The sequence below is a fragment of the Plectropomus leopardus genome, chromosome 1 (assembly GCF_026936395.1).
Source record: "Plectropomus leopardus strain MGB_pleo_1.0 chromosome 1, ASM2693639v1, whole genome shotgun sequence".
In the NCBI taxonomy this organism is placed as follows: domain Eukaryota; kingdom Metazoa; phylum Chordata; class Actinopteri; order Perciformes; family Serranidae; genus Plectropomus; species Plectropomus leopardus.
Window position 1 is genome coordinate 23,353,355 of NC_142176.1, and position 21,077 is coordinate 23,374,431.

Here is a 21,077-nt window from a genome sequence, read left to right on the forward strand (position 1 = left end):
GTACTCAAGAATTTTTTTTCATGAAAGTTTATTTTTAAAAAAAGAAACAATGTGGAGAGACAACCCTATTAAACCTGCATGTTTCTAGTTTATTACAATGCGCCTGAATCAAACTGTGCACACAGAGATCTTAGACTCTTGGTTAAATTATTAAATACTTTTTTATATACTACTTCTACCTTTTTGAATGTGAGAAAACAGCGAGGCTGTAGCTGTCCTGACCTCCTGCAGGGGGCAGCACCTCCCCACTCGCGCACATCACCAAAAACAGGAGAAGAAGAAACATAACCAACCCAAACAGGCTGAGCGGTGTCTTAAGGTACCTCAGACACTTTAAAATTATTTATTACAACTTTAAAATCAGTCAAGCACCGGCATATATTTTTCGTAGGCGCCAATTACACTAAAAGCCAAGGCTCAAAAACCAGCAACAATGCGATACTCAACCTTTTCTATTATTATTTTTGCATTAGTTTCACTGTTGTTAGCTAGCTAACGTAGAGCTGTTTGGTCATTGCATTGTTTTTATGTTTATGCTCAACACACGTTGAAATCAGTCGATGTAAAAACACACGACCTTCTGCTCAAATTGTTTCCTCCAACTGTAGATCAGCGATTGTTTTGTCATGTTGCCAATCAACTGTTAGCGTTACAAGGAAACCACAAAAACTTTTTTTCTCGAAGTGCTAATGGAGGCTAGCTAACGTTAACTTATCTAGTTAACGCTTGCCAATTAGTTTTTTGTTCTGGAAAATATCTAGGTTAACTGACATGAGCTGGATTTCTTTGCAGTGACACACAATTTTTGCCAGAAAAAAAGTCTCATCAACTTTAATGTAGCTAGTTAAGTTGCATGTGTTTATGGGAATATGAGTCTTAAGCTTATGTTCAGCTTTATGTTCAGTTAGTGTTCAGCGTTAATGACTGTTCGTAAATGTTTTTTTCTTAATTGTCACAGTTACATCCACACAATGTCCATATTGACCAGTCTGGATCCTCTGAATGATATTTTTAATTGATTTATACAACAGTTTTATAACAGAGCATCAGGCACTTTGCAATAATAGCTAGTGTGTGTCTATTTTCCTCTTGTTTTCTATGCACCCACAAGATGATGTGCTGTATACTCTTGTAGGATGCCTTTCCATTTCTGCCCCCAGTGTGGGACAAAGTTGCAGCCTGATTTCAGATTTTGTCCATCGTGTGGGGAGAAGCTTCCCTGTGCTCTCGATGAATCTGTACCTGTGAGCTCAACGGCGTCTTTAAGTCTTTCTCCACCTAGAAGAGATGAAATAGCAACGTCAGTAACTAAATCAAGCCTCACTTCAAGCACGAGTTACGAGCCCACAGGAAGTACAGGTGGATATCTTGACAGTATGTTATTAGGAGTTAGTTGGTGTTATCCATACATTTTAGACTTTATGTAGTTATGAACTTTTTTACAGCTCATGCATATAACATCCCAACTCCAGTTACAACTCGTCCTGCTCTGAAAAGGACCCGTAACTCCCTTCGTCTGGACAGGGAAGTTGAATTCAGCATTAAAGATGCCACTCTACCCCTGGTGCCCTCCGCTAGTCCTGTCAGAGATGACAGGATTAAAGGTAATAAGGGAAAATGGACTTGAAGCAGCTACTCCGCTTTGCTGGTCTGGTGAAGATTTGCCCTGAACTTAGTTTTTTTTTTTTTTTTTTTAAATTTGCTGTAGCATAAAACTTCACTGTGACATGCAGCTTTAACCTTAAGGTAACACTTACTGGTGATGCAGGTGTAAATAAAATAACATCTGATGCAAGTGTTGTGATTTGTATCAACAGATAACAGCGCTGTATTGGCTGGAACTCCACCCAAGCAGCACACAGTCACTTTTAAACTCGACACAGGGAAAGTGCCCACTCTTAAGTCTTCTCCTGTCCAAAAATCCCCTCGTACTGGTGAGCTGAAACACAAAACATCCCTCATGAAAAATGCAGCGACTCTCTCTCATTTTTTAACTGTAATTTGTACTGTAATCTTTTCTCTCATTCATATTTATTGTGGCTGGATCCACATACAGTGAGGGGAAAGACAAAACTCTACAGCCCAGCTAAGCAGGCAGAGGAGGGGAAGAGGCTGACTGATAAATCAAGTGGGAAAGCAGAGGAATCTACAGTAGATGGCCCCCATGTGGTCCTCTCTTCTCCTGCTTCCTCACCAAACTCCAAGTCACCTTCAAAAGGTGAGCAAAACATTTTGCTGTTTCCACACACACATGACTTGCTTTTTTATTAAGCGATAGGTTTAGTGAAACAGTGAAGTTCAGCCTCCAACTTGAAGCTGACAGAAGTTAGAGGTAAAAAAGTAAAACACCAAGGAAATAAAAGGAAATTAAAAACATCTGAAAAATCAAGTAATTTGAAGCATAAGGAAACTAACTGTACAGTTGTGTATCATATTTTTCTTGTGAGTGTGTAACATTACTTTTTCTCTCTTCAAAAATGCAACTTAATTGGTTGGACGTCAGGAAAAAGCAAAGCCAAGAAGTCAAAGCATACGCCCGCAGTGGAGCCACTACAGGAAGGTGAAGAGGTGACGGACACAACAGGCAAGAAGTGGAAGCTGGTGAAACTGCTCAGTCAGAGCTCAACAGAGCTCATCTACGAAGGTGCGTCTGTGTGCATGACACCAGAGAAAATACTGGAAACTGAATTAGTGCACAATTTAAGAGTACTTAACTGTCCAAAGATTAAAAACTAGACATACTGTACAAACCACAAATAGGAAAAAGAAGAAAAAATACCACTGTTTATATTTCAGGATAAAAGATAATAATTATTGTTATACATAACATGTTTCTTGTGGTTTTATACTAGTGAATTTGTTGTGTATAATATGTTATTTACAACATAGTTGGTTAACCCAAACAACAACAAAAAAACATACCCCCCAAAAAAATTTCTCTATAAAACTCTATTTTCATTTCCAGTATTTTGGCTGAGGTATGAGTTGAAACGCATCTTCTCTAACAGTCTCTTCTGTCCAATAACTTCATTAAAGCAGCTCCAGTCATACACAAAGAAATTGGTAAAATAGATTAGTGGACAGAGCTGCAGTCTTCTACAGCAGGCTCACAATTGACTCTTACAAAAAATTCACTGCAGAGAACAACCTGTTTTATGCCTCAGTTGAAAAATTTTGTTTTGTCTTTTTTTCAGTTTTGCAAACAGTTTTGCGATCCAGTGCCAAGGAATCAAATCACATCCTCAAACTGGTGAGTGCCGCCTCAACACTCGCAGTATACTTCAGTATTATGAGTATCCCATCCAAACAGTGCTGAATTATCATCATCATCCCTATGTGTGCCATAAATGAAGAAATAATCTCCCCCATCTGTATTCATCAACAAATTGATTGTTTTGGGCATCCTGGAAGATTACAGAGGAGAGCGCATACCATTATGGTTAGGTCCTTACTGCAGTGGCCTGGGTTTGAGTCATATTCGGGCCTTTTGCTGCATGTCGTCCTCTCTCTCCTATAAATAAAAAAAAGTTTGTTTTTATTTGTTCTCTATTTCCCATAGACGTCTCTGACTGGGATCAATAAAGTTTATCTTTTTTTCTCTGTCTTAGGGAGCTAAAGATGGAAGACTCTTCAATGAGCAGAACTTTCTGCAGAGAGCTGCTAAACCTGCATCTGGTGAGGATTTAGTCTGTTTCGAGTTCAACACTTCCAAATAAACACTTCCTCTCCAAAAAACAGGTGTAATGTCGCTGATGAAAGAGTGAGGGTTTTCTGTCTCATGGATGACTGGCTGCAGTCACACAATGACTGATAATAACCTAAAGAGAAGTACATTTTGTTAAAACAAAGGTAGTAGCAGTATTTATCACAGTCAAGTGCTTCAGTGTTTCACAGGCTGATCATTAATTAAAAGTTTTAACATGACAAACAGATATTGGTCAGAAACCGAACAAATAGACAGTAGTGTGGTCAAAAATATTGATTTATCAGTTCATTTTTTGTTTTTTGTTGTCATGGTATAGACTTGTGGTATTGAAAATCAATATAGAGTTAAACATTCCAGTATTGTGACAGCTAGCTGACAGTTAGAAGTGTTCTGGCAATTTGTCATGTGATCTGGTTTCACAATATCACATATAAATGTCTGTCTTTCATTTCATAATCCATTCATAGGAAAGCAGAAGTGGACAAAAACTTAATCAACAGGAGCACCGTCATGCAGTCAGGGGGAAAAATTAAGGTGTAATCTGCAATTCTGGAGAAAGACTGTTGAAATTTGAACTCACTACCCAACAAATACACCCCTCCCATCAGTGCTCCTTCAGAAGCTCAGTTTTACAGCCTCATTTGATCCCACTGCCTTTCTTGTTATGCAAAATGGCCTTCTCCCTCTCCTGCATGAACAGGAGTGCTCCTTATGACTTCCTGGCTGGTATGGTGTCGTGTGTGTCGGTCTGAGCCACTTTGTTTGTTTCCCATTTACAAAGCCAGAGCCGCAGATATTAGCAAAATTTGACAAAAAGTGTATTGGAAAGGAATTGCTGACTGCATCTTTACATTTGTCACCCTTCTAAGATGCAGGTCTGGTTTGTCAGGAGTGTAACTTTATAATAATTAAATCACAATGTCTCCCTCTAGTGGAAAAGTGGATCAAACAAAACAAGATGGATTTTCTGGGGATTCCTTCCTGTGTTGGCTTTGGTCTTCATGCAGAGTCCTACAGGTGTGAATATTTACATGTCATATGAAAGAGATTAACTTTTTGAAAGATTTGGGTTCTACTGTAAGTTCTTTATTATTTTTTTTAAGGTTTCTGATTTTCCCCAACATGGGCCAGTCTCTCCAGTCAATCATGGAGGAAGAAGATGAGCTTCTGTCTGAGAAAACTGTCCTGCAGCTTGCGTGCAGAGTAGTGAGTGTAAACTAAATTATTTCCAGACAACATTTTTCATTTTAATCACCTTCCAGAACTCTTGAAGAATTGTGATTCCCCTCATGTATTAAACGATAACGTTTCTTTCTCCTTGCAGTTAGATGTGCTTCAATATATCCATTTTAATGAGTATGTTCACGCTGATATTAATGCAGAAAACATTTACATCAAACCAGGAGAGAAATCACAGGTGAGAAATACTCTGAAGTACAGATGAATCTGTCCATGTCCAAGATTGCAGTGTGAAATACACTCACCACTTTACTTGTGTGTGTGTGTGTGTGTGTGTTTAGGTATACCTTGTAGGACACTGCCATGCCTTTAGGTACTGTCCTGGAGGGCAGCATGTAGAGTACCGCGAGGCCAGCAGAACAGCACATGACGGCACCCTGGAGTTCATCAGCCTGGACGCACATAAGGGAGCAGGTGAGTCACTTCTGTGGTTCACTGATTCCTTTTTTCCCCACTAACGTCAGCAAATTGGAGGCCATTTCCCTCTATAAGCTACTGTAAACCAAACACCACCAGATTTATTTTCATCTTTGCATGAGGAACACCTGCACTCCTCCCACAGTCCATCTGTCAGCACACACAGAAGCTTCACACGAGAAAAATATCCGATTTTTCTTCTTGTGGAGCTGATTGTGGTTTTCTTTAGTGTAAAATTTCAACGACCACAGAACAAAACCACAAAAACCAGGTGATCTGTACATCTGAGGATTGTCTCGTGGTTGTGTTGTGTCAGAGTAAATGTGGGAGGGAGAACAGATGTCGGCATCACTGTCTGTGTTCTCCTCTCAGCTCCGTCTCGACGCAGTGACCTGCAGTCTCTGGGTTACTGCATGCTGCGTTGGCACACGGGGACGCTGCCGTGGACCCCCCTCACTCACCCGGACCAGGTAGCCACGCAGAAACAGAGGTGAGAGAGAGTTTATCATCAGTGGGATATTTAAAGTCTACACAGCTTTGAATCGCCATAAAAACACGGATGTGTTAACATGCGTGCATGACAGAAACCTGCATAATTACAGCAACCACAAGGAGTTTTTAACTGGTTAAGAAACAGTCATAGTTCAATACTGATTCCTACTTATGACCTACATGAGCAAACAAGACCATCAAGAAAATTGTGGTCTGATCCCCCTGATTACCAGGCTGTAATCTTACATCCCAACAAGTACACACATTACTTCATTACTATGCATCCTGCAAACAGTTGCGTTTAAAAAGAAGAATATTATTAAAAGTTAGTGTGTTTTTCTCTCACTCTTCCAAACAAATGCACATGGTAGCCAGATCAAGATCTTTACAACCTCAGACTGTGGTGCACATGGAAATGATTCTGCAAAATCAACAAAAATAAAAGCTCCTTTTAGTTGCTGTTTTACACAATACAAAGAAAATGCAAATTACTCACAAAAGTTGTCATTGTAGATACACGAAGGACGTTCCTGCACTGTTGAGTCACTGCTTTGAGAAGAGGAGAGTTTCCAGTGAGTTAAGACGTTTGTTTTATAACACACTTATCACTGATTATGTGCCCTCTCATGATATGTTTCTGTGTGTGTGTGTGTGTGTGTGTGTGTGTGTGTCTGTTTCACTGTGTAGGTGCATTTCAAAAGTACCTGACTGAAGTGATGACTCTGCAGTACTCTGAGCAGCCGGACTACTCAGCGCTGAAGGCTGGACTCAGTGCGGCTTTACTGCAGCTGGGGGGGTCACCGGAGCAGCCGCTCAGTTTTTAGGTGAGGACATGTCATTCTGCAGCACAGACACAAGTATGTACACATGTACATGTATATTCTTGTTATGTATCAAAGGGCTCAGACACTCCCAATATTCGTCCATAGGAGAATCAGCTCCACGGTGCTGGGCGGTGGCACGTGGTGTTCTCTTTTGGCTTTTTATTTCTTTTATTTTTTGGGGAAAAACACACCATTAAGAAATGTTACCTTAAACTTCACACTGGCTGATGCACCGTCTGCTGCAGCTCCACTCTTAATTAAATGCTAATTTTGGAGTTAGAAACATATTTTATTCATTACGCACATAATTCAGTTAAAAGTAACAGGAATTCGTAAAATGGAGGAGAGAGGGTTTATTATGTTGAAAGTTAAGCATCTTGTGCATTTTATATTCATATAATAGCATAATACATTTCTATTGTATCTACTGTGTTTTATTTCAGAGAAATTGAGTCAAAAAGGAGTTTGCTTTAATCCTGCTGTGTTTTATCTGTGATGTTTTATTGCACTGAAAATGTTACAGCGAGCGGTGTAGAGTTCAATGTGTTCAAATGACGCTCGTGTTCTGTTATTGGGGTTTGATGTGGATTGTTATTTTAAGCATTTGTATTTCTATTGTGGTCTCATTGATTGCACAGTGTTTTTGGTCTTACAGGGGCAACATTTCATTGACATCCTGTATGTAAGTGTAGGTCATTTTACTGAATAAAAGGCAATAACTCTTATTTTAAACTGTGTCTTTGTATCCTTTGACCTCCAGTCTGAGAGCAAAAAAAACACTAAAGTCTGTCACAGTCCTATTTACACAGGGTGTCTGCATGTCATTAAAAAGTCTTAAAATGTCTCAAATTCAATCATATAAATATATGACCTTAAAAGTTGTTAAGTCTTCATTGCCGCAAACATTTTATCAAATATTGTTTGCTCAGAATGTTAAAATAAGTCAATGCCAAAGTCTACATTTCTGATGTTACAAATGTTTAAATCTGCCACTAAACCAAACACTTTACTTTGTACTTGCTTTTACCACGACTTCGCTTTACACCTACTTGTATTGCTTTAATAAGAAAAGGATTTCCTAAAAAATCAGCCTTATATTTGGGTAAAATTAACTTGAAATTGTCTTTAAAAGCATTGAATTTATACTAAACAAATATTTAAACACAACACTTTGATTTTACTCCCAGTTTTCACAGGTTTAAGTTGAACTTCTCAGATGTTTAAATGCACTTAACAGATACATTTCAAACTCAAGAGAGCACTTCTTTTCAAGATGATCCGCCCTCCTGACAGGTGTGGCATATCAAACGCTGATTTAACAGCATCATTACTGCTGAGGTGTGTCTGGGGATGGTCACAATAAAGGGACACCCTAACATGTGCAGCAGTTTGATCACACAACACAATGCCACAAATATCTAAAGTTTTGAGAATTTTAACAAATTTGTGACCAAAGTCTTAAATCTTGAATTCAAAGCTGTGAAAAACTAAAGTGTTGCATCTGAATTTTTGTTCACCAAGTGTCTAATACCTGCAGACACCCTGTTACAGATTACAAATGCTGATTCATTCAACTCAACAAAAGGCGTATTCATTTGAAAGAAACCTTTATAAAGTTTAAACATTTCTGAACATAAACATTTTAACATTTCAAGACATATACAATTCTTTATATGAAACAGTAAATATCTCTTATTGTGCACACTCTTAAAGTAATTCAGAAAATAAACACTGTTATCTTTTGCCTGATCTCTCCTGTCGTGGCATTTAAAACCTTACATCTCTGTCACTTGAGGCACTTTCTGAATGACGAGGCTTTTTGTAGAACAACGTAAAGCATGATGCTGGGAGACTATAGCGCCCCTGTGCGGCAGCTTTTCTACACAGTTACAGACCCGATGGCTTCCTTGCACTGAAGCCTAGCTTACACACTTAAACTGATCAGTTGAGCTTTTTATACAGACGACATGCTGGCAGTGTGAGGCAGCTACACATGCAGGTTTAAATATAGTTTTACACTGCAGATTGTTTTCATGTCGGACCGAATAATAATAATACTTACGTTCCCGTCGAATGTAACTTCTGCACTCCATGTGTATTTCTTTATAATTAGCTGTCTCTGATGCCTAAAATGAAAAGATCCTGTTGGTTTTAAGGGTACATTCCTGGTTTGGAAATGATTTCATGTCCACAGCACGTCGATGAAAATCTTCAGACAAACATCACATGCTCATGACGTCTTTTTCCTTTCTCACCAACAGTGAAAAGAGCTCTGGGCTGTACACTGATTTAACACTGAAAAACAAAAACTTGATAGATTGTTATATATCCACAAATACTGGTAGTTTGGAGAACGCATTAAGTGATTGTATGCTTCTCTGACGACTGAAGAAATCCATCAACTTGAACTTATAAAACCATTTAAAATTATTAGATTACTTTAAAAAAAAAAAAAAAAAAAAGCACTGTTATAAAGCCAAAAACAAGGCCGCCTTTAGCTGTTCCTGAAATGTTTTGGACATTAAATTCTCACATGACTGGAACAGTTTATGAAAGTGTAAACTAAGTGGTGACCCACTTTAACCCAGGCAACGTGACGGTGGAGTGTGTGTTGAAAGAAACCTCGAGGTTTGTCGTTCTTGGTCAGAACAAGGCAAATATGTGCACAAACTCAGCCGTAATGGAAGAGCTTGTTTGTCTGAGCAGTAAGTGGAACATCCTCAAGGCCTCCGGTCCCGCAGTGCAACAGGGAGATGGCATGAGTAGATGGCAGAGTGGGAGAAATGGTTCTACGTATGGTTCCACTGGTGTCATTAGAAGACAGCTGTGGCCAGATGGGTGGGAGTAGAGGGACGCTCCTCCTGTTCATGTGACGTGTCCTCTCCTAAAAGATTACAAATGGGGAAAATTAACAAACTTGTCACGCCTGCAGGGTTTGGTCACATGAATGAAAATTCCTCTCACCGTGTTGTTCATCTCCCTTTTCCTCGCTGTGCTCCTCCCTCTCCTCGCTGTGCTCCTCCTTCTCCCTCTCCTCACTGTGCTCCTCCTTCTCCTCGCTGTGCTCCTCCTTCTCCTCACTGTGCTCCTCCTTCTCCTCAGGCATCTCCATCTGACACAGATCCTGCCCGTCCTCAATACTTGACTCCTTTTAAAAAATATTTCCTTTTAACTTTCATTTGATTAACATGAAAATAAACATGCAAAATTATTTCTTAAAAAAAAAAAAACATCCCTAATCGGACACTGTGTTTACCTGTGATTCAGAAAATCGATCTTCATCAGAGTTTCTGAATCCCTCTGGGGCCTCCATAAGGATCTGTAGACCGTCTGCCTCCTCCTCATCACTGCAGAGTGAGACACAAAGTAGATCAATGCAACAGTGAGTGGGTCAGATACAACCTCTTCAGTTCAAAGACCTTAATATGCATTCATACATATATAAACTGGGTTAAAAAAATCAACCCCAAGACTCCATGTTACTATGGAAATGTGAATGTTTTGTAATTGGTTAAGTTAAAGCTAAAGTTTGTCACTTTTATGTCAATAACTGTATCATATTTGCTGAAACTGTCACTGTATACTTAAAGTAATAAAGTATATGAGGCAAATAGTCTATGAAAAAAATCATGTCCCTCCTCTTTCTTCTGCCTGTAATGGCATTTGCTAGACTCGACCACAGCACACTGAAAACAACCAATCAGAGCCGAGGAGTCTTAAACGCAGCTGTCAGTCATGTCAATGCTTGTGAACTGCACTCAAACTGGGCAGTGCTGATAAAATATGAATCAAAACTCTGTTTCCGTGCAAATATATTGGTTAGGTATTGTCAATGAACTATCTATCATTTTTGGTGCTCCAACTGAGTTAGACCCTATATGCCTCCTTCTTGGTTTCGCAGATGGACATATAAATATCAAACACAAGAGAGACTGTTCAAGCTATTGACTTTTGCGGCGAGGAAGAATATTTTGCTTTTCTGGATCAAGGATGCTGCTCCAACAATGAAATAATGCCCACTATCTTCATGGTTGTTCTTCTAGTTTGACAATTTGACCGCAGTCCCCGAGCAGTGACTGACATGATTGACAACTGCGTTAGAGACTCCTCAGCTCTGGCTGGTTGTTTTCGTTGCCTTGCAGTAAGACCACTAGAAATGCTTTTAAAATACTTTTTACAGATTATGTCTCTGGTTGATTGCTCTGTGAATATAATGATAGTTTCAGCAAATATTTTTTTAAAAATGTGGTTTTTTTTAAAATTCACCAATTACAGCTTAAAAAACCCATAAGAGGTTCTTTATTATGATCAATGCCAGTGTGGATATCATATCATTCAGACTGTAAATTCAAATGGCTGAGTTATGCAATCTCCCAGAGACTGTTGGCAAAACGACCGCAGAGTCTCCATCACTGGCTGTTACATCTGAATAAAAACACTGAGCTGATTCTGCTAATTTAAAAAGAGCTGTACACAGGTGTGAGGTTTCAGAGATAATCCAAAACAAGTAGCAAAAAACATGTAGGATTTTTCAGTGGTGTGACTGTAACCGTCTTAGAATAATATGTGAAAACTTCCAGGTTGAATAAGAAGTTGTATTGAGTTTATCAGTGTTGTGAGATGGACTTAAGTTTATGTGAAACACTAAAAATGTGAAAACTATTCAGAGCTCAACAATGACCACAAACACTGACCTTCCTCCAGAGTAAAAGTTGTCTTCATCCTTTTCTTCCTCCTCCGTTTTCTCTTCCTCCACTTTGTTTTGGTTCTCCTTATGTTGCCCGTCGTCGTCATCCTCCCTCTTTTCTCCGTCTTCCTGTTGTTCCTCCTCTTCCTCGTCATCTTCCTCGAGGTCAGAGCAGTTGAGAAAGTCAAAACTTTCAAGTGCTGTTTCAACTTCCAGAGTGAAACTAGTAGAATTAGGAAAAGGAGCCTGTGGAGAAAAACAAATGCAGGTGTTTAAATATCACCGTCAACACATTAGACTTCACAAAGACAGAGAGGCGGATGATGGTTACCGTAGGAGCGTCCTCCGGTTGTTTTGGTTCCTGGACGGACTGAAGTGGCTGAACGTGTTTCTCTGATGCTTCTACCTGGCGTCCCTCTCCTGCTTCAGTGGTGCTGTCCTCCGTCTCTGCTTCAGTCTGTCCTGCCTGTACTGACGACTCCTCGGTTGCTTTGTCTTTTACCTCCTCTGCTGAAATACACACTTGTGGGACGCCACTTTCAGATAAACCCTGAGTCTCCATCAGTGACACAGGAGACACGGAGGAAACGTCGGGGCACGAGCAGCTCAGGTCAGCTGAGGTTTCACAGAGCTCGGCTGATTGGACAGACGCTCGGTCAGTCACAGTACAGTCCGGACTATGTGAGCAGGAAGTCTGCAGGTGGCCGTTGGGCACCGCGTCCATCTGAGAGAAAACCTCCCCGGCTTCTGTCTCGTCCTCCTCTTGGTTGGATGAGAGCGACGGCGTCGACGCGCTGGACTTGTGCGGCGTGAATGACAGCTGACTGGTGAGAGTGGTTTGCAGCATGTTGGAGGCCGTCAGCCTCTGAGCGTGATGAGCCAAGGCCGGACTGGAGGAGTCGTCTGAGGACTCCGAGGAGTTGGACCAGACGGTCCCGTTCTCCATTTCTCCCTGACGCTTCAGCAGAGACTAGACAGGAAACAAGACCGAGAGAGGCAACGGATAAGACACAGAGAGGACGTTCTGAGTAAGTGAACAATGATCACCGTTAGGTCTGCAAGGAACAGGATTACAGGTTCTGTGTACATGAAATAATACAAACAAATACAACGACATATAGGGTGATTATTTTTATTCGAGATTAATCTGCCGATTATTTTCTTGATTGATCGATTAGTTGATTGGTCTATAAAATGACAAATGATGAAAATATTTTGATCAGTCTGTCCCAAAGGCCAAGGTGACGTCCTCAAATGTCATTTTGTCCACAACTCAAAAATATTCCATTTTATTTTTAATGGATTCATTTACTTCTGAAAACTGCACAGCTCTTTCATATTAATTCACATATAATGTGCATATTAAATACGTACATTATGTGTATTTATAAATGCCATTAAAAACACTATTAAATTATTATTTTAATGGTATTTTTTATATTTTATTATAACTTGAATCTACTCTATATTCATATTTCCTGATTTTTTTAAAAACTTGCATTTATTTTTTATTTTCATTATATCTCACTATGTTTATATCATGCACCAATACAACAAAGCAAATTCCTTATATGTGGAAACCTATTTTGCAGAGGTCCTTTCTCAGAGCAGACCTTTTCACCTCATACAGGGAAACACAGGTGAAACTGATGATACTAACGATGGCTCGGTTACTTAAGTGTGCCAGTAAGCTTAAGTAAGCTTGTTTTTTTTCTGTATTGGATACGTTTACTTAGATTAAATGTTCCTCATTATAGTTAGCCTACTTGCTTTAACTGGCACAACACCGTTTCCCCAAAACGGCAACATTTCCACAGTGTAGTATTAGTACTTTTACTTAAGTAAAGGATCTTTATACTTCCTCCACCAAGGACGACAATCAAATTTTGTTGTTTTCTTAATTTTTGCACACAAAATAAAATAAAACCACTCATCACTAAATTCACTGACTACGATTTCGATTACTAAGTGTTTGAAATCTCACAAACAAACAATGGACACAGTATCTTCTGCATCAGTAAAACAACTGTCGAAAGTTTGGTGTTTTAGAATAAACAATCAAAATTAAAAATGATCACGATGCGGCTGACAAAAAGTCTGTGATTGTGTTCCTTGAGTTTAGATTCAAATTAAAGTGATCGATCTTTTGATTGGTCACTACAAACTAAACTTCTACATCTACGTCCCAACACACCGACTGCACAGAGGTGAATCTGGGTGTTGTACGGCTGAGTTCACAACGTAAGGAAGCGGTCCTGTCGGCCACGACATCGTGGAGCGCCTCCAACAGCGAGCGGCTCTGTCTGGGCCCGCATCGAGGCATGCTCTTCAGCGAGGTGAGGAAGAGGAGGGACATATTGGAGCTCTACTCAACCACTATTAAACAGCTACAAGGACCACAGCTCCGCTCATACATGCTGCTGCTGCTGCTGTCACACGTCCCGCTACTGCTATCATTCATTCTCCTCACATTAGGCACAGCACTCCCACCGCCACACGCCCTCACACACAGCGCTCTGTGAACGTCCTCACACACATCACTGCTACCGCTACACACAAAGCAGTTGGGGAACAGCTGAAATAGAACAAGCCAATGAAATGACAGTAATAATAGCCATCAGTGAGATAAATAAACAGTGGAAAATAAATAAATAAAGAGTTTACAAACCCTTAACAGAAATGATAAACTAGTGGGGTAACAGAGCAGCTGTGTGCAAAATGCAGATAGGATCTCTTCTAATGTGACTCACATAAAACACCTGCTCCCGCATAGAGGGCGTGTCTGGAGGGCTCTGATTGGACAGCAGCCGTTTGGAGACTGTACTGGTGGAGGATGTTTGGTCGTCCTTATCAAACGGACTGAAAAAGACAAAAAAAAAAAAGCAGCACAAAGTTGAGAAACAGAATCGAACGTACCTAAATAAACATGTTAATAGTGTAAAATTACAAAACTAAAAGCGGCCATAATGAGAGGTTTAAGTACCTCCAGGTGACCTCCAAGTTCAGCTTCACTGTCCCGAGGTCATTGATGTCCACGGCAAGCGTCTGGGGAAGTGGGCAGAACAGGTCGAGCATTTCACAAGACACGCTGCCCACCACCACGTGATTGGCCAGGCTCTTAAGCTCTGTCACCTTGACAACCGAAGGGCAGAGAGCATGGGGATTTAGGAAAAAATAGCAATGAGCAAAAGTTGGCATTTTTGTGAGAATGCATGTATTAAGTTTAAGGCTGGTGATAAAATATATTGTTTATTATATATTTTACTACCTTGATTGACAGCAGTTCTGTGACGAGAGGCAGGAAGATGTACTCTTCACTGTCCCATATCTGCTTGTTGCTGACTTCCACGCGGCCTCGTAGCCTCCAGCGTTGCCGCCCGTATCGCATTAGGACCTGGTGGGACAGAAACAGTTGATGTGATGCAGGGGAGGCAGAGACTCACAATATGTCTACGTGCTTGTGTTTGTGTGTCTTACCTCATACTGGTCACCAGCACACAGCCGTGCAAAGCCAGCCAGGCCTGAAATATCCGAAATAGACAAGAAAAATGAGAACTGGGCTAATGCAGATTGGAGGAAATAGGAAGCAGTAGAAAGTGACTCACCCTTCATCTTGACATGAAATTCTCCCATCTGGCTTTCTAATTCGCTTTCAAGTGAGCACATGTGCTGCAGAGACAGACGGAGGGAAGGATGTGAATAATGTAAAAGAGATTTGTTTGAACATTTACAGTCTGATATCCAACATAGTCTGATATCTACTTTCAACAGAATTAAAGTCCAGCACAGAGAACAGTAGGCCTACATGCTGAAACGCACCAACGCCCTGACGTCAGGTCAGTGTCTCACCTCTGTACACTCCCTGTAGCCCTTGTTGGCTTCACTCAGGCTCTCTCTGGCCTCCTTGCTGCCAGTGGCCGAGTTAAAGGCCGCCACCATCTTACTTGCTCCGTCACGCAGTCGCCGCTGTATACAATAAGCATCATACAGCTCCTCAACCTGGGCAAGCAAAACCACACAGGTTTCAACACATGGATATGGTGTTAGACTCTCACCTGAGGAGAGGATTCACGTGGATAATACTGAGACTGGTAAATGAAAGTGCAGTCAATGGAAAAATAACAGCAAAACCCCAGCCTCCTTTAATTATTTAAGATTGCTAAAGTTATGAGGCGTTGTACCAATTTGTTAGTCAAACTGTAAATAGTTTTCTTTCTTCCTATCTCCTGACAAAGTAGCTATGTATAATTTAAATGTGATTTATATATATATTTATAGATATAGATAGATAGATAAATAAATTTAAATCCAACAATATTCTCTCTCCTTTTAACTCTGATTTGGTCTCCACCAGCTCCTAAGAGAGGATACCTGTCACTAGAACTGACACCTTTCTACATTATACATAGTGCTTTGAACTATTGTTTTAATTTAAATTTTGCTTAGTGCAGCTTTAAATACACACCTTGCTGAGGTGGAATTCCAGGCGGCGCATAAACCTCTCTATGGCTTTCACTTGCTATAAACAGAATAAGAAAGACATCGTCAACCTTGACAGACTAATCCAGGAAGTCTCTTTTCCATCTGCATACAGTTTCAATGTGCCGCACTCATGTTTGTGTACAACAGGTTTTAATGAAACTCACCTTATCCAACTCATACAAAGAGCCCTGCAAAGAAAACAACAACATGAAAACATTTAGCATCACAAAGTGTCAAATTTGCATCCTGTCTGAGGACTGGAGACAACAGCATCTAGCCTGGTGCTAAATGATCGTCATTACTGGCGTGACTGGTTTGACTGCATGAGTTCTCACCAAACGACCGTTCCTCTTGTTCTCTCTGGTCTGCTGACCCAGACTGTCCAGCTCCAGCTGGTGGACCTGCAGGTACGACCTGACAACAAAAACCCCACCATCATTATTGCTTTATCCTCAAAAGCAGTCGTATCCTGAGTATTCAATGATTTTTCCACCTGGCAGTCATCCACTGGAATCAATGCAAACGGAGCCTGAGATGTGTTTACTCACTGTAAGCCTCTGCGTAAGGCAGCGTACACTTCATCCAGCCGCTCGGGCTGCGGGGTCTTAGTGGGTGGCAGTTTGGTGGAGCCTGTGAACATCCTGCTTCCTTACAAGGCACGTTTCTTTTGGATCAAACAGTGCTGAGGGAGGGAGAGGAACATGGGCTCATGTCTGATAAGGCCTTTGTGGTTATTTCAATTAAAGCAAAATGGGTGAAACTGTGCGGACAGAAGGGGAGACAGAGCGTTCACTCACCTGCTGAGTGGAGAGTCACTACTGTAGCATGCTTGGAGAGTTGAGTGTAGCACTGTGGCTTTAACAAACCGAAGGACATGTCCTGTAATTACACAAAAAGGAGACATTAGAGGAAAAAATGTCCCTCGGTCGTCACTTCGTACCTCGCTGTACCTGACAGGATTTTTGCTCCTACTCTGTGATTATAAAGGATTCTGATAATTACAGAGGTCACTGGAGGAAAAACTGGTGAGGGGAGAAAAGGAGGATTGAAACCACTCTTTCACTTCCTCGGTCTGGCCACATTGTTTTGTTGAAAGTCTGAGACGGTGCACGACACGCACGCTGCAACCACTGTGGCCAACGCCGACTGACAACAGTAAGGAGTACAGTCAGCTTTTGCTTCTCTTCCCCTTCCTTCCCTGCTTCTCCACCCCCTCCACATCCAACACCAGAGCACAGGAAGTCTCATGGCTGACTCTACACAGGAAATTCTACACAGAAGTTTGGCCCAAGAATATAAAACCATCCCTCTGCTGTGTGCCAGGGTGTAAAAATTGACCCTTTTTCTACTCCAAGATAAGCCATTGAATGCGCAGATTAGTATGATGCCACAGTCAGGGGAAACCATCGCAAAAGAGGGTCATGCATGAGCTAATCTAGTCACAAAAGAGATTACAGACTTAAACCAAACTAAAGCTGTCAAGCAGGAGCCAAACCCATATTAACATATGGTATCTGTCAGAGAGACAGCACAGGACAGAGCTCCTGGTGACATCTGCTCTCCATTGTCTTACACCAAACTCAAAACCAGAGGAGAAATGTGTCTATTGTGAGATCAAACGTACCACCTGTTGGAAAAACAAACAGATTATGGTTTCATATGATCAAAACCTTGTTAGGGACAACATCGCTGATATGAGAATAAGCCGTGTGCACCCTGCTGTGTTTCTGTGTTCTCCCTCGCAGCGAGGTCGTGGGCTCGGGGTGCACCGGGACGGGGGTCCAGTTAAACCGCTAATCTTAGTTGCACTGGGAGGATTAACTGGGTTTGGTCAGGGGTTAGAACATGGCAGAGAAAAGGTGTCATACCAGAGAGCCTTTACGGATAACAACACCCAAACACCTTCTGGCAAACATGGCATGTGCAGGACTCGGATCTGCACCCTGAGGTGTGCACACAAAGTGCAAAGTCATCATGATGAAACACACACACTCCCACCCACCCATAAATAGCTCAGCAGACTTTCGGTAGTAGTAATATTGATAATTCTGAGTGCCGATCGCCCTGTTTCCTCTCCGTCAGATGTGCTTTTATCCCCTGCCTTACATTAGAGATCATTGACTGGATTAATGCTCTCCTCGGAGCGGAGTGAACAAAGAGGACACTGTTTCCAATCACCTCACAAGACTGGAGTTTTGTTTAAAAAAAGCCTTTGGTGCACTCGCTGCATTCACACGCACATGCAGCCATGTTCAGCCAACAGCTCGGCCCTACGACGATCTCACAACCACGTTTATTCATCTGTTATTTTGGACACATACATTAATAATTGATGTAAAACTGAGCAGGGCTGCAAATACTATTATTACAAGCTGATTGTTTCGTCTGTGAATTGTTAGAAAAGCGTAAAAAAAAAATGTCCTTCTCAATAGATTATTGCATATAATTGATTGATAAATTTGATCATTTTGGAGCCTGCCTTTATGATTTATTTATTCACAATTTTTTATTGTTTTTATGCTAGGGTTTGGTTATGTTATTTAGTGTTTTTATTGGTGTTAATTACGTATTTAACATTTTGATTAGCACCTGGGCATTTTAATAATTTTATCTGTTAACTTCTTATGTGTCACTTCTGTCACAGTGTACTAGGGGTGAAGGAAAAAATGATTCAGCACAGTATGACTATACTTACAAAACTTTTTTTTTAACAAAATCAATTTACTTTTTTTTCAGTCCATTAGTTACATTTTGCTAAAATGTAAGTAAGACTAAAAGACTAAAAAAACTGTATTTCTTTTTAGATAAAACAGATGTTAAGTTTTCCTTTGGACACATAACTTGCAGTAGATAAAAGGCTACAAATCAATATATGTTTTCACAATACTCAGCATATCGCAGCATGTTTGACCATCCTTGGAGTGACATCACTTTTCTTATGCTGCTGTCAGATGCTTTTCACAAGTATTTAAACGTTTGAACCTAGAGCAAATTGGTTTGATTTAATCCAAAAACATGAGTAAAAGGCAATAATCAAACTCATTTTTTTGCAAATATTTGGATTGTTTCTTTTTTCTAGCTCATTGCCCATGTTTTTTGAAAGAAAAACAAATTAAGATTGTGAAAATATTCTGATGCTATAAAATTGAAATCATATTGTATCATGACTTAAGTATCATAATAATATTGTGTGTGAGCCTCTGGCGATTCCCATTCCTAAGAATGTACCACAGCCAAAACTTCAAATCGGCTTCGTCTGACCAAATGCTAAAAAACAACCAAAAAAAAAAAAAAACAGTGTTCAATATGTAATGTCACAAAATAAGGAAAAGAAAGTCATGTATGTGACGTTAAGACATTAGTCATACCCATTACTGGAAGCGATCGATTTCCTCCCAATCAGTCGATCCACTAATCGACTAATCATTGGATTCAGGGAGCTTTTGTGCTGATATAAACAACTACGCGAGCTCACCGCCCATTACACCGGTGTACATCCACACTTTGTGGGTCTGTTTGAGGGGGAAGAGGAGGAGGATGAGGAGTAATGGTGTTACAATACAATGCAACCACCTCTACTCCAGATTACTGGATTAGCCTAACCCGGCGGCAGCAGGCCACTCAGTCGGATCAACACACACCACGGCTCATAACTTGAAGTGAAACACCAAAAGGATGGAGCTCAAACAGCGAATTTGGGGAAACGGTGTCGTGCCAGATTTTGTATTCCGCACATATCCCACCCCAGCCCCCGGAGCTCATCACAGGCCACAAAAAAGTCCACTCCCGTCCTCCCAAAGACCCCCAACACCCTGATCCCTGAGCGTGCCGGCCCACCAACTCACATTAAACACCAAAAACAGCAAGAAAAAACATAGAGATGGCCAATCACGGCCAGCTGGCGGATATATATTTCGACAACATCACAGGAAAGCAACTTCACGTCGGACGGACTCATGACCATGTAGAGAAAAATTTAACGGGCTTCTCGTTGTGACCTTGCCGATAAAAGCAGCGGACTCCTACCTCCGTTTTAACGTCAGACACCCCGGAGAATATGACAGGAGTCTCATTTCCAACACGATGCTGCACTCAGTTTGCAGAGGTTTACAGTTATTCTGGGCGCTGTCCCTCTCCTTGATTTCGCAGTTTTTTGTATCCACAGTCAAGCTAGCGGCAGAGACTGAAAACCACTTCCGGTGTCAGGGTTTCAATATAAAAGCTCCCTATCTATCTATCTATCTATCTATCTATCTATCTATCTATCTATCTATCTATCTATCTATCTATAATCAGAATCAGAATCAGAAAAAGATTTATTGCCAGGTATAGTTAACACAATACGAGGAATTTGTTCTGGTGGGTTGGTGCAACATAAATATAGAAAAAAAAACAAAACATAAAAATAGAAGATACAAATATAAAATATAAAAAGTACAAGTCTAGCAGTGCAAAACAAAACAAGTAACACAAGTAACAGTGTAACAGTGCAAGAAACAGAACCATGGAATTAAAGTGTTATATACAAGAATGGTTGGAGTGCAAGATATATATTGATATTTACATTGAAATTCACATTTATACAGGTATCTATCTATCTATCTATCTATCTATCTATCTATCTATCTATCTATCTATCTGGTACAGACTTACTAGGCTTACTTGGCATGTTGCAGATTATGTTTGTGAAGTTGGGAATAAAGATGAATAGTTACATGTTATTAAATTGCAAAATAATGTAGGCTAACTGTAAGCAGTTACCACAATGAGATTTTTGATTTTCATTGGTAATGTGGATTTAATGACTTAAGTGGGTGAATGCAAGTATTGAAGAACAAGTAGAACAGTCAGGTTTAGAAAATTATATCTCTTTATTGTACTGCAGCCTTTAGAATCGGGAAAAGACAACACTTGTTTCATATTATGATATGAAGATATTCAAAATCTCAGACGTTATGTGGTCTGATATCACGGTAAAGGTATGTATGGTGTATATTGCTCAGCCCTAGTAGAGTGTAACTTTTATTCATTTGCTTTGCATATTTTCTCTATGCAGTAATGCCCTCTTATGGTATAGCATATTTTGGACATTTTTCAGATTTATTGCCCAGTTTAAAACATTTGTTTAAAGACAAAGCAAAGTCAAAGCAAAATCAAGACCTACCTTTTTAGTTTGGCTTTTATTGAACTTTAACTGTTTATTTATTAACTATTTATTAGTTATAGGTAT

At 40.3% G+C, this 21,077-nt stretch overlaps 2 protein-coding genes across 6 annotated transcripts; one reads left to right on the top strand and one right to left on the bottom strand.

The window, feature by feature from the left end:
* Positions 1-208: 208 nt before the first annotated feature.
* Positions 209-7,410, top strand: vrk3 (VRK serine/threonine kinase 3). 4 transcript variants are annotated; one of them, XM_088078027.1, is made up of 16 exons: positions 209-319; positions 1,136-1,359; positions 1,428-1,604; positions 1,818-1,934; positions 2,057-2,218; positions 2,504-2,644; positions 3,195-3,250; positions 3,609-3,675; positions 4,639-4,723; positions 4,810-4,912; positions 5,031-5,123; positions 5,227-5,359; positions 5,735-5,852; positions 6,368-6,426; positions 6,542-6,678; positions 7,122-7,410. In XM_088078027.1, exons 2-15 carry the CDS (start codon positions 1,137-1,139, stop codon positions 6,676-6,678), a joined length of 1,671 nt encoding a protein of 556 aa, XP_087934153.1. In that variant the 5' UTR covers positions 209-319; position 1,136; the 3' UTR covers positions 7,122-7,410. The 4 variants fall into 4 exon arrangements, with proteins under 4 accessions (XP_087934153.1, XP_042350910.2, XP_042351134.2 ...); XM_042494976.2 differs by having other exon boundaries at positions 1,446-1,604; positions 6,542-7,410; XM_042495200.2 differs by having other exon boundaries at positions 1,473-1,604; positions 6,542-7,410.
* Positions 7,411-9,343: 1,933 nt separating this feature from the next.
* LOC121944076 (rho family-interacting cell polarization regulator 2-like) lies at positions 9,344-20,020 on the bottom strand. 2 transcript variants are annotated; one of them, XM_088078012.1, is made up of 18 exons: positions 19,874-20,020; positions 16,645-16,726; positions 16,396-16,529; positions 16,183-16,261; positions 16,012-16,035; positions 15,831-15,884; positions 15,215-15,364; positions 14,971-15,034; positions 14,843-14,886; positions 14,634-14,759; positions 14,349-14,497; positions 14,116-14,224; positions 13,560-13,691; positions 11,697-12,335; positions 11,373-11,611; positions 9,935-10,025; positions 9,643-9,826; positions 9,344-9,562 (listed from the first exon to the last, which is right to left on the bottom strand). In XM_088078012.1, exons 3-18 carry the CDS (start codon positions 16,485-16,487, stop codon positions 9,492-9,494), a joined length of 2,247 nt encoding a protein of 748 aa, XP_087934138.1. In that variant the 5' UTR covers positions 16,488-16,529; positions 16,645-16,726; positions 19,874-20,020; the 3' UTR covers positions 9,344-9,491. The 2 variants fall into 2 exon arrangements, with proteins under 2 accessions (XP_087934138.1, XP_087934143.1); XM_088078017.1 differs by lacking the exon at positions 13,560-13,691.
* Positions 20,021-21,077: the final 1,057 nt, after the last annotated feature.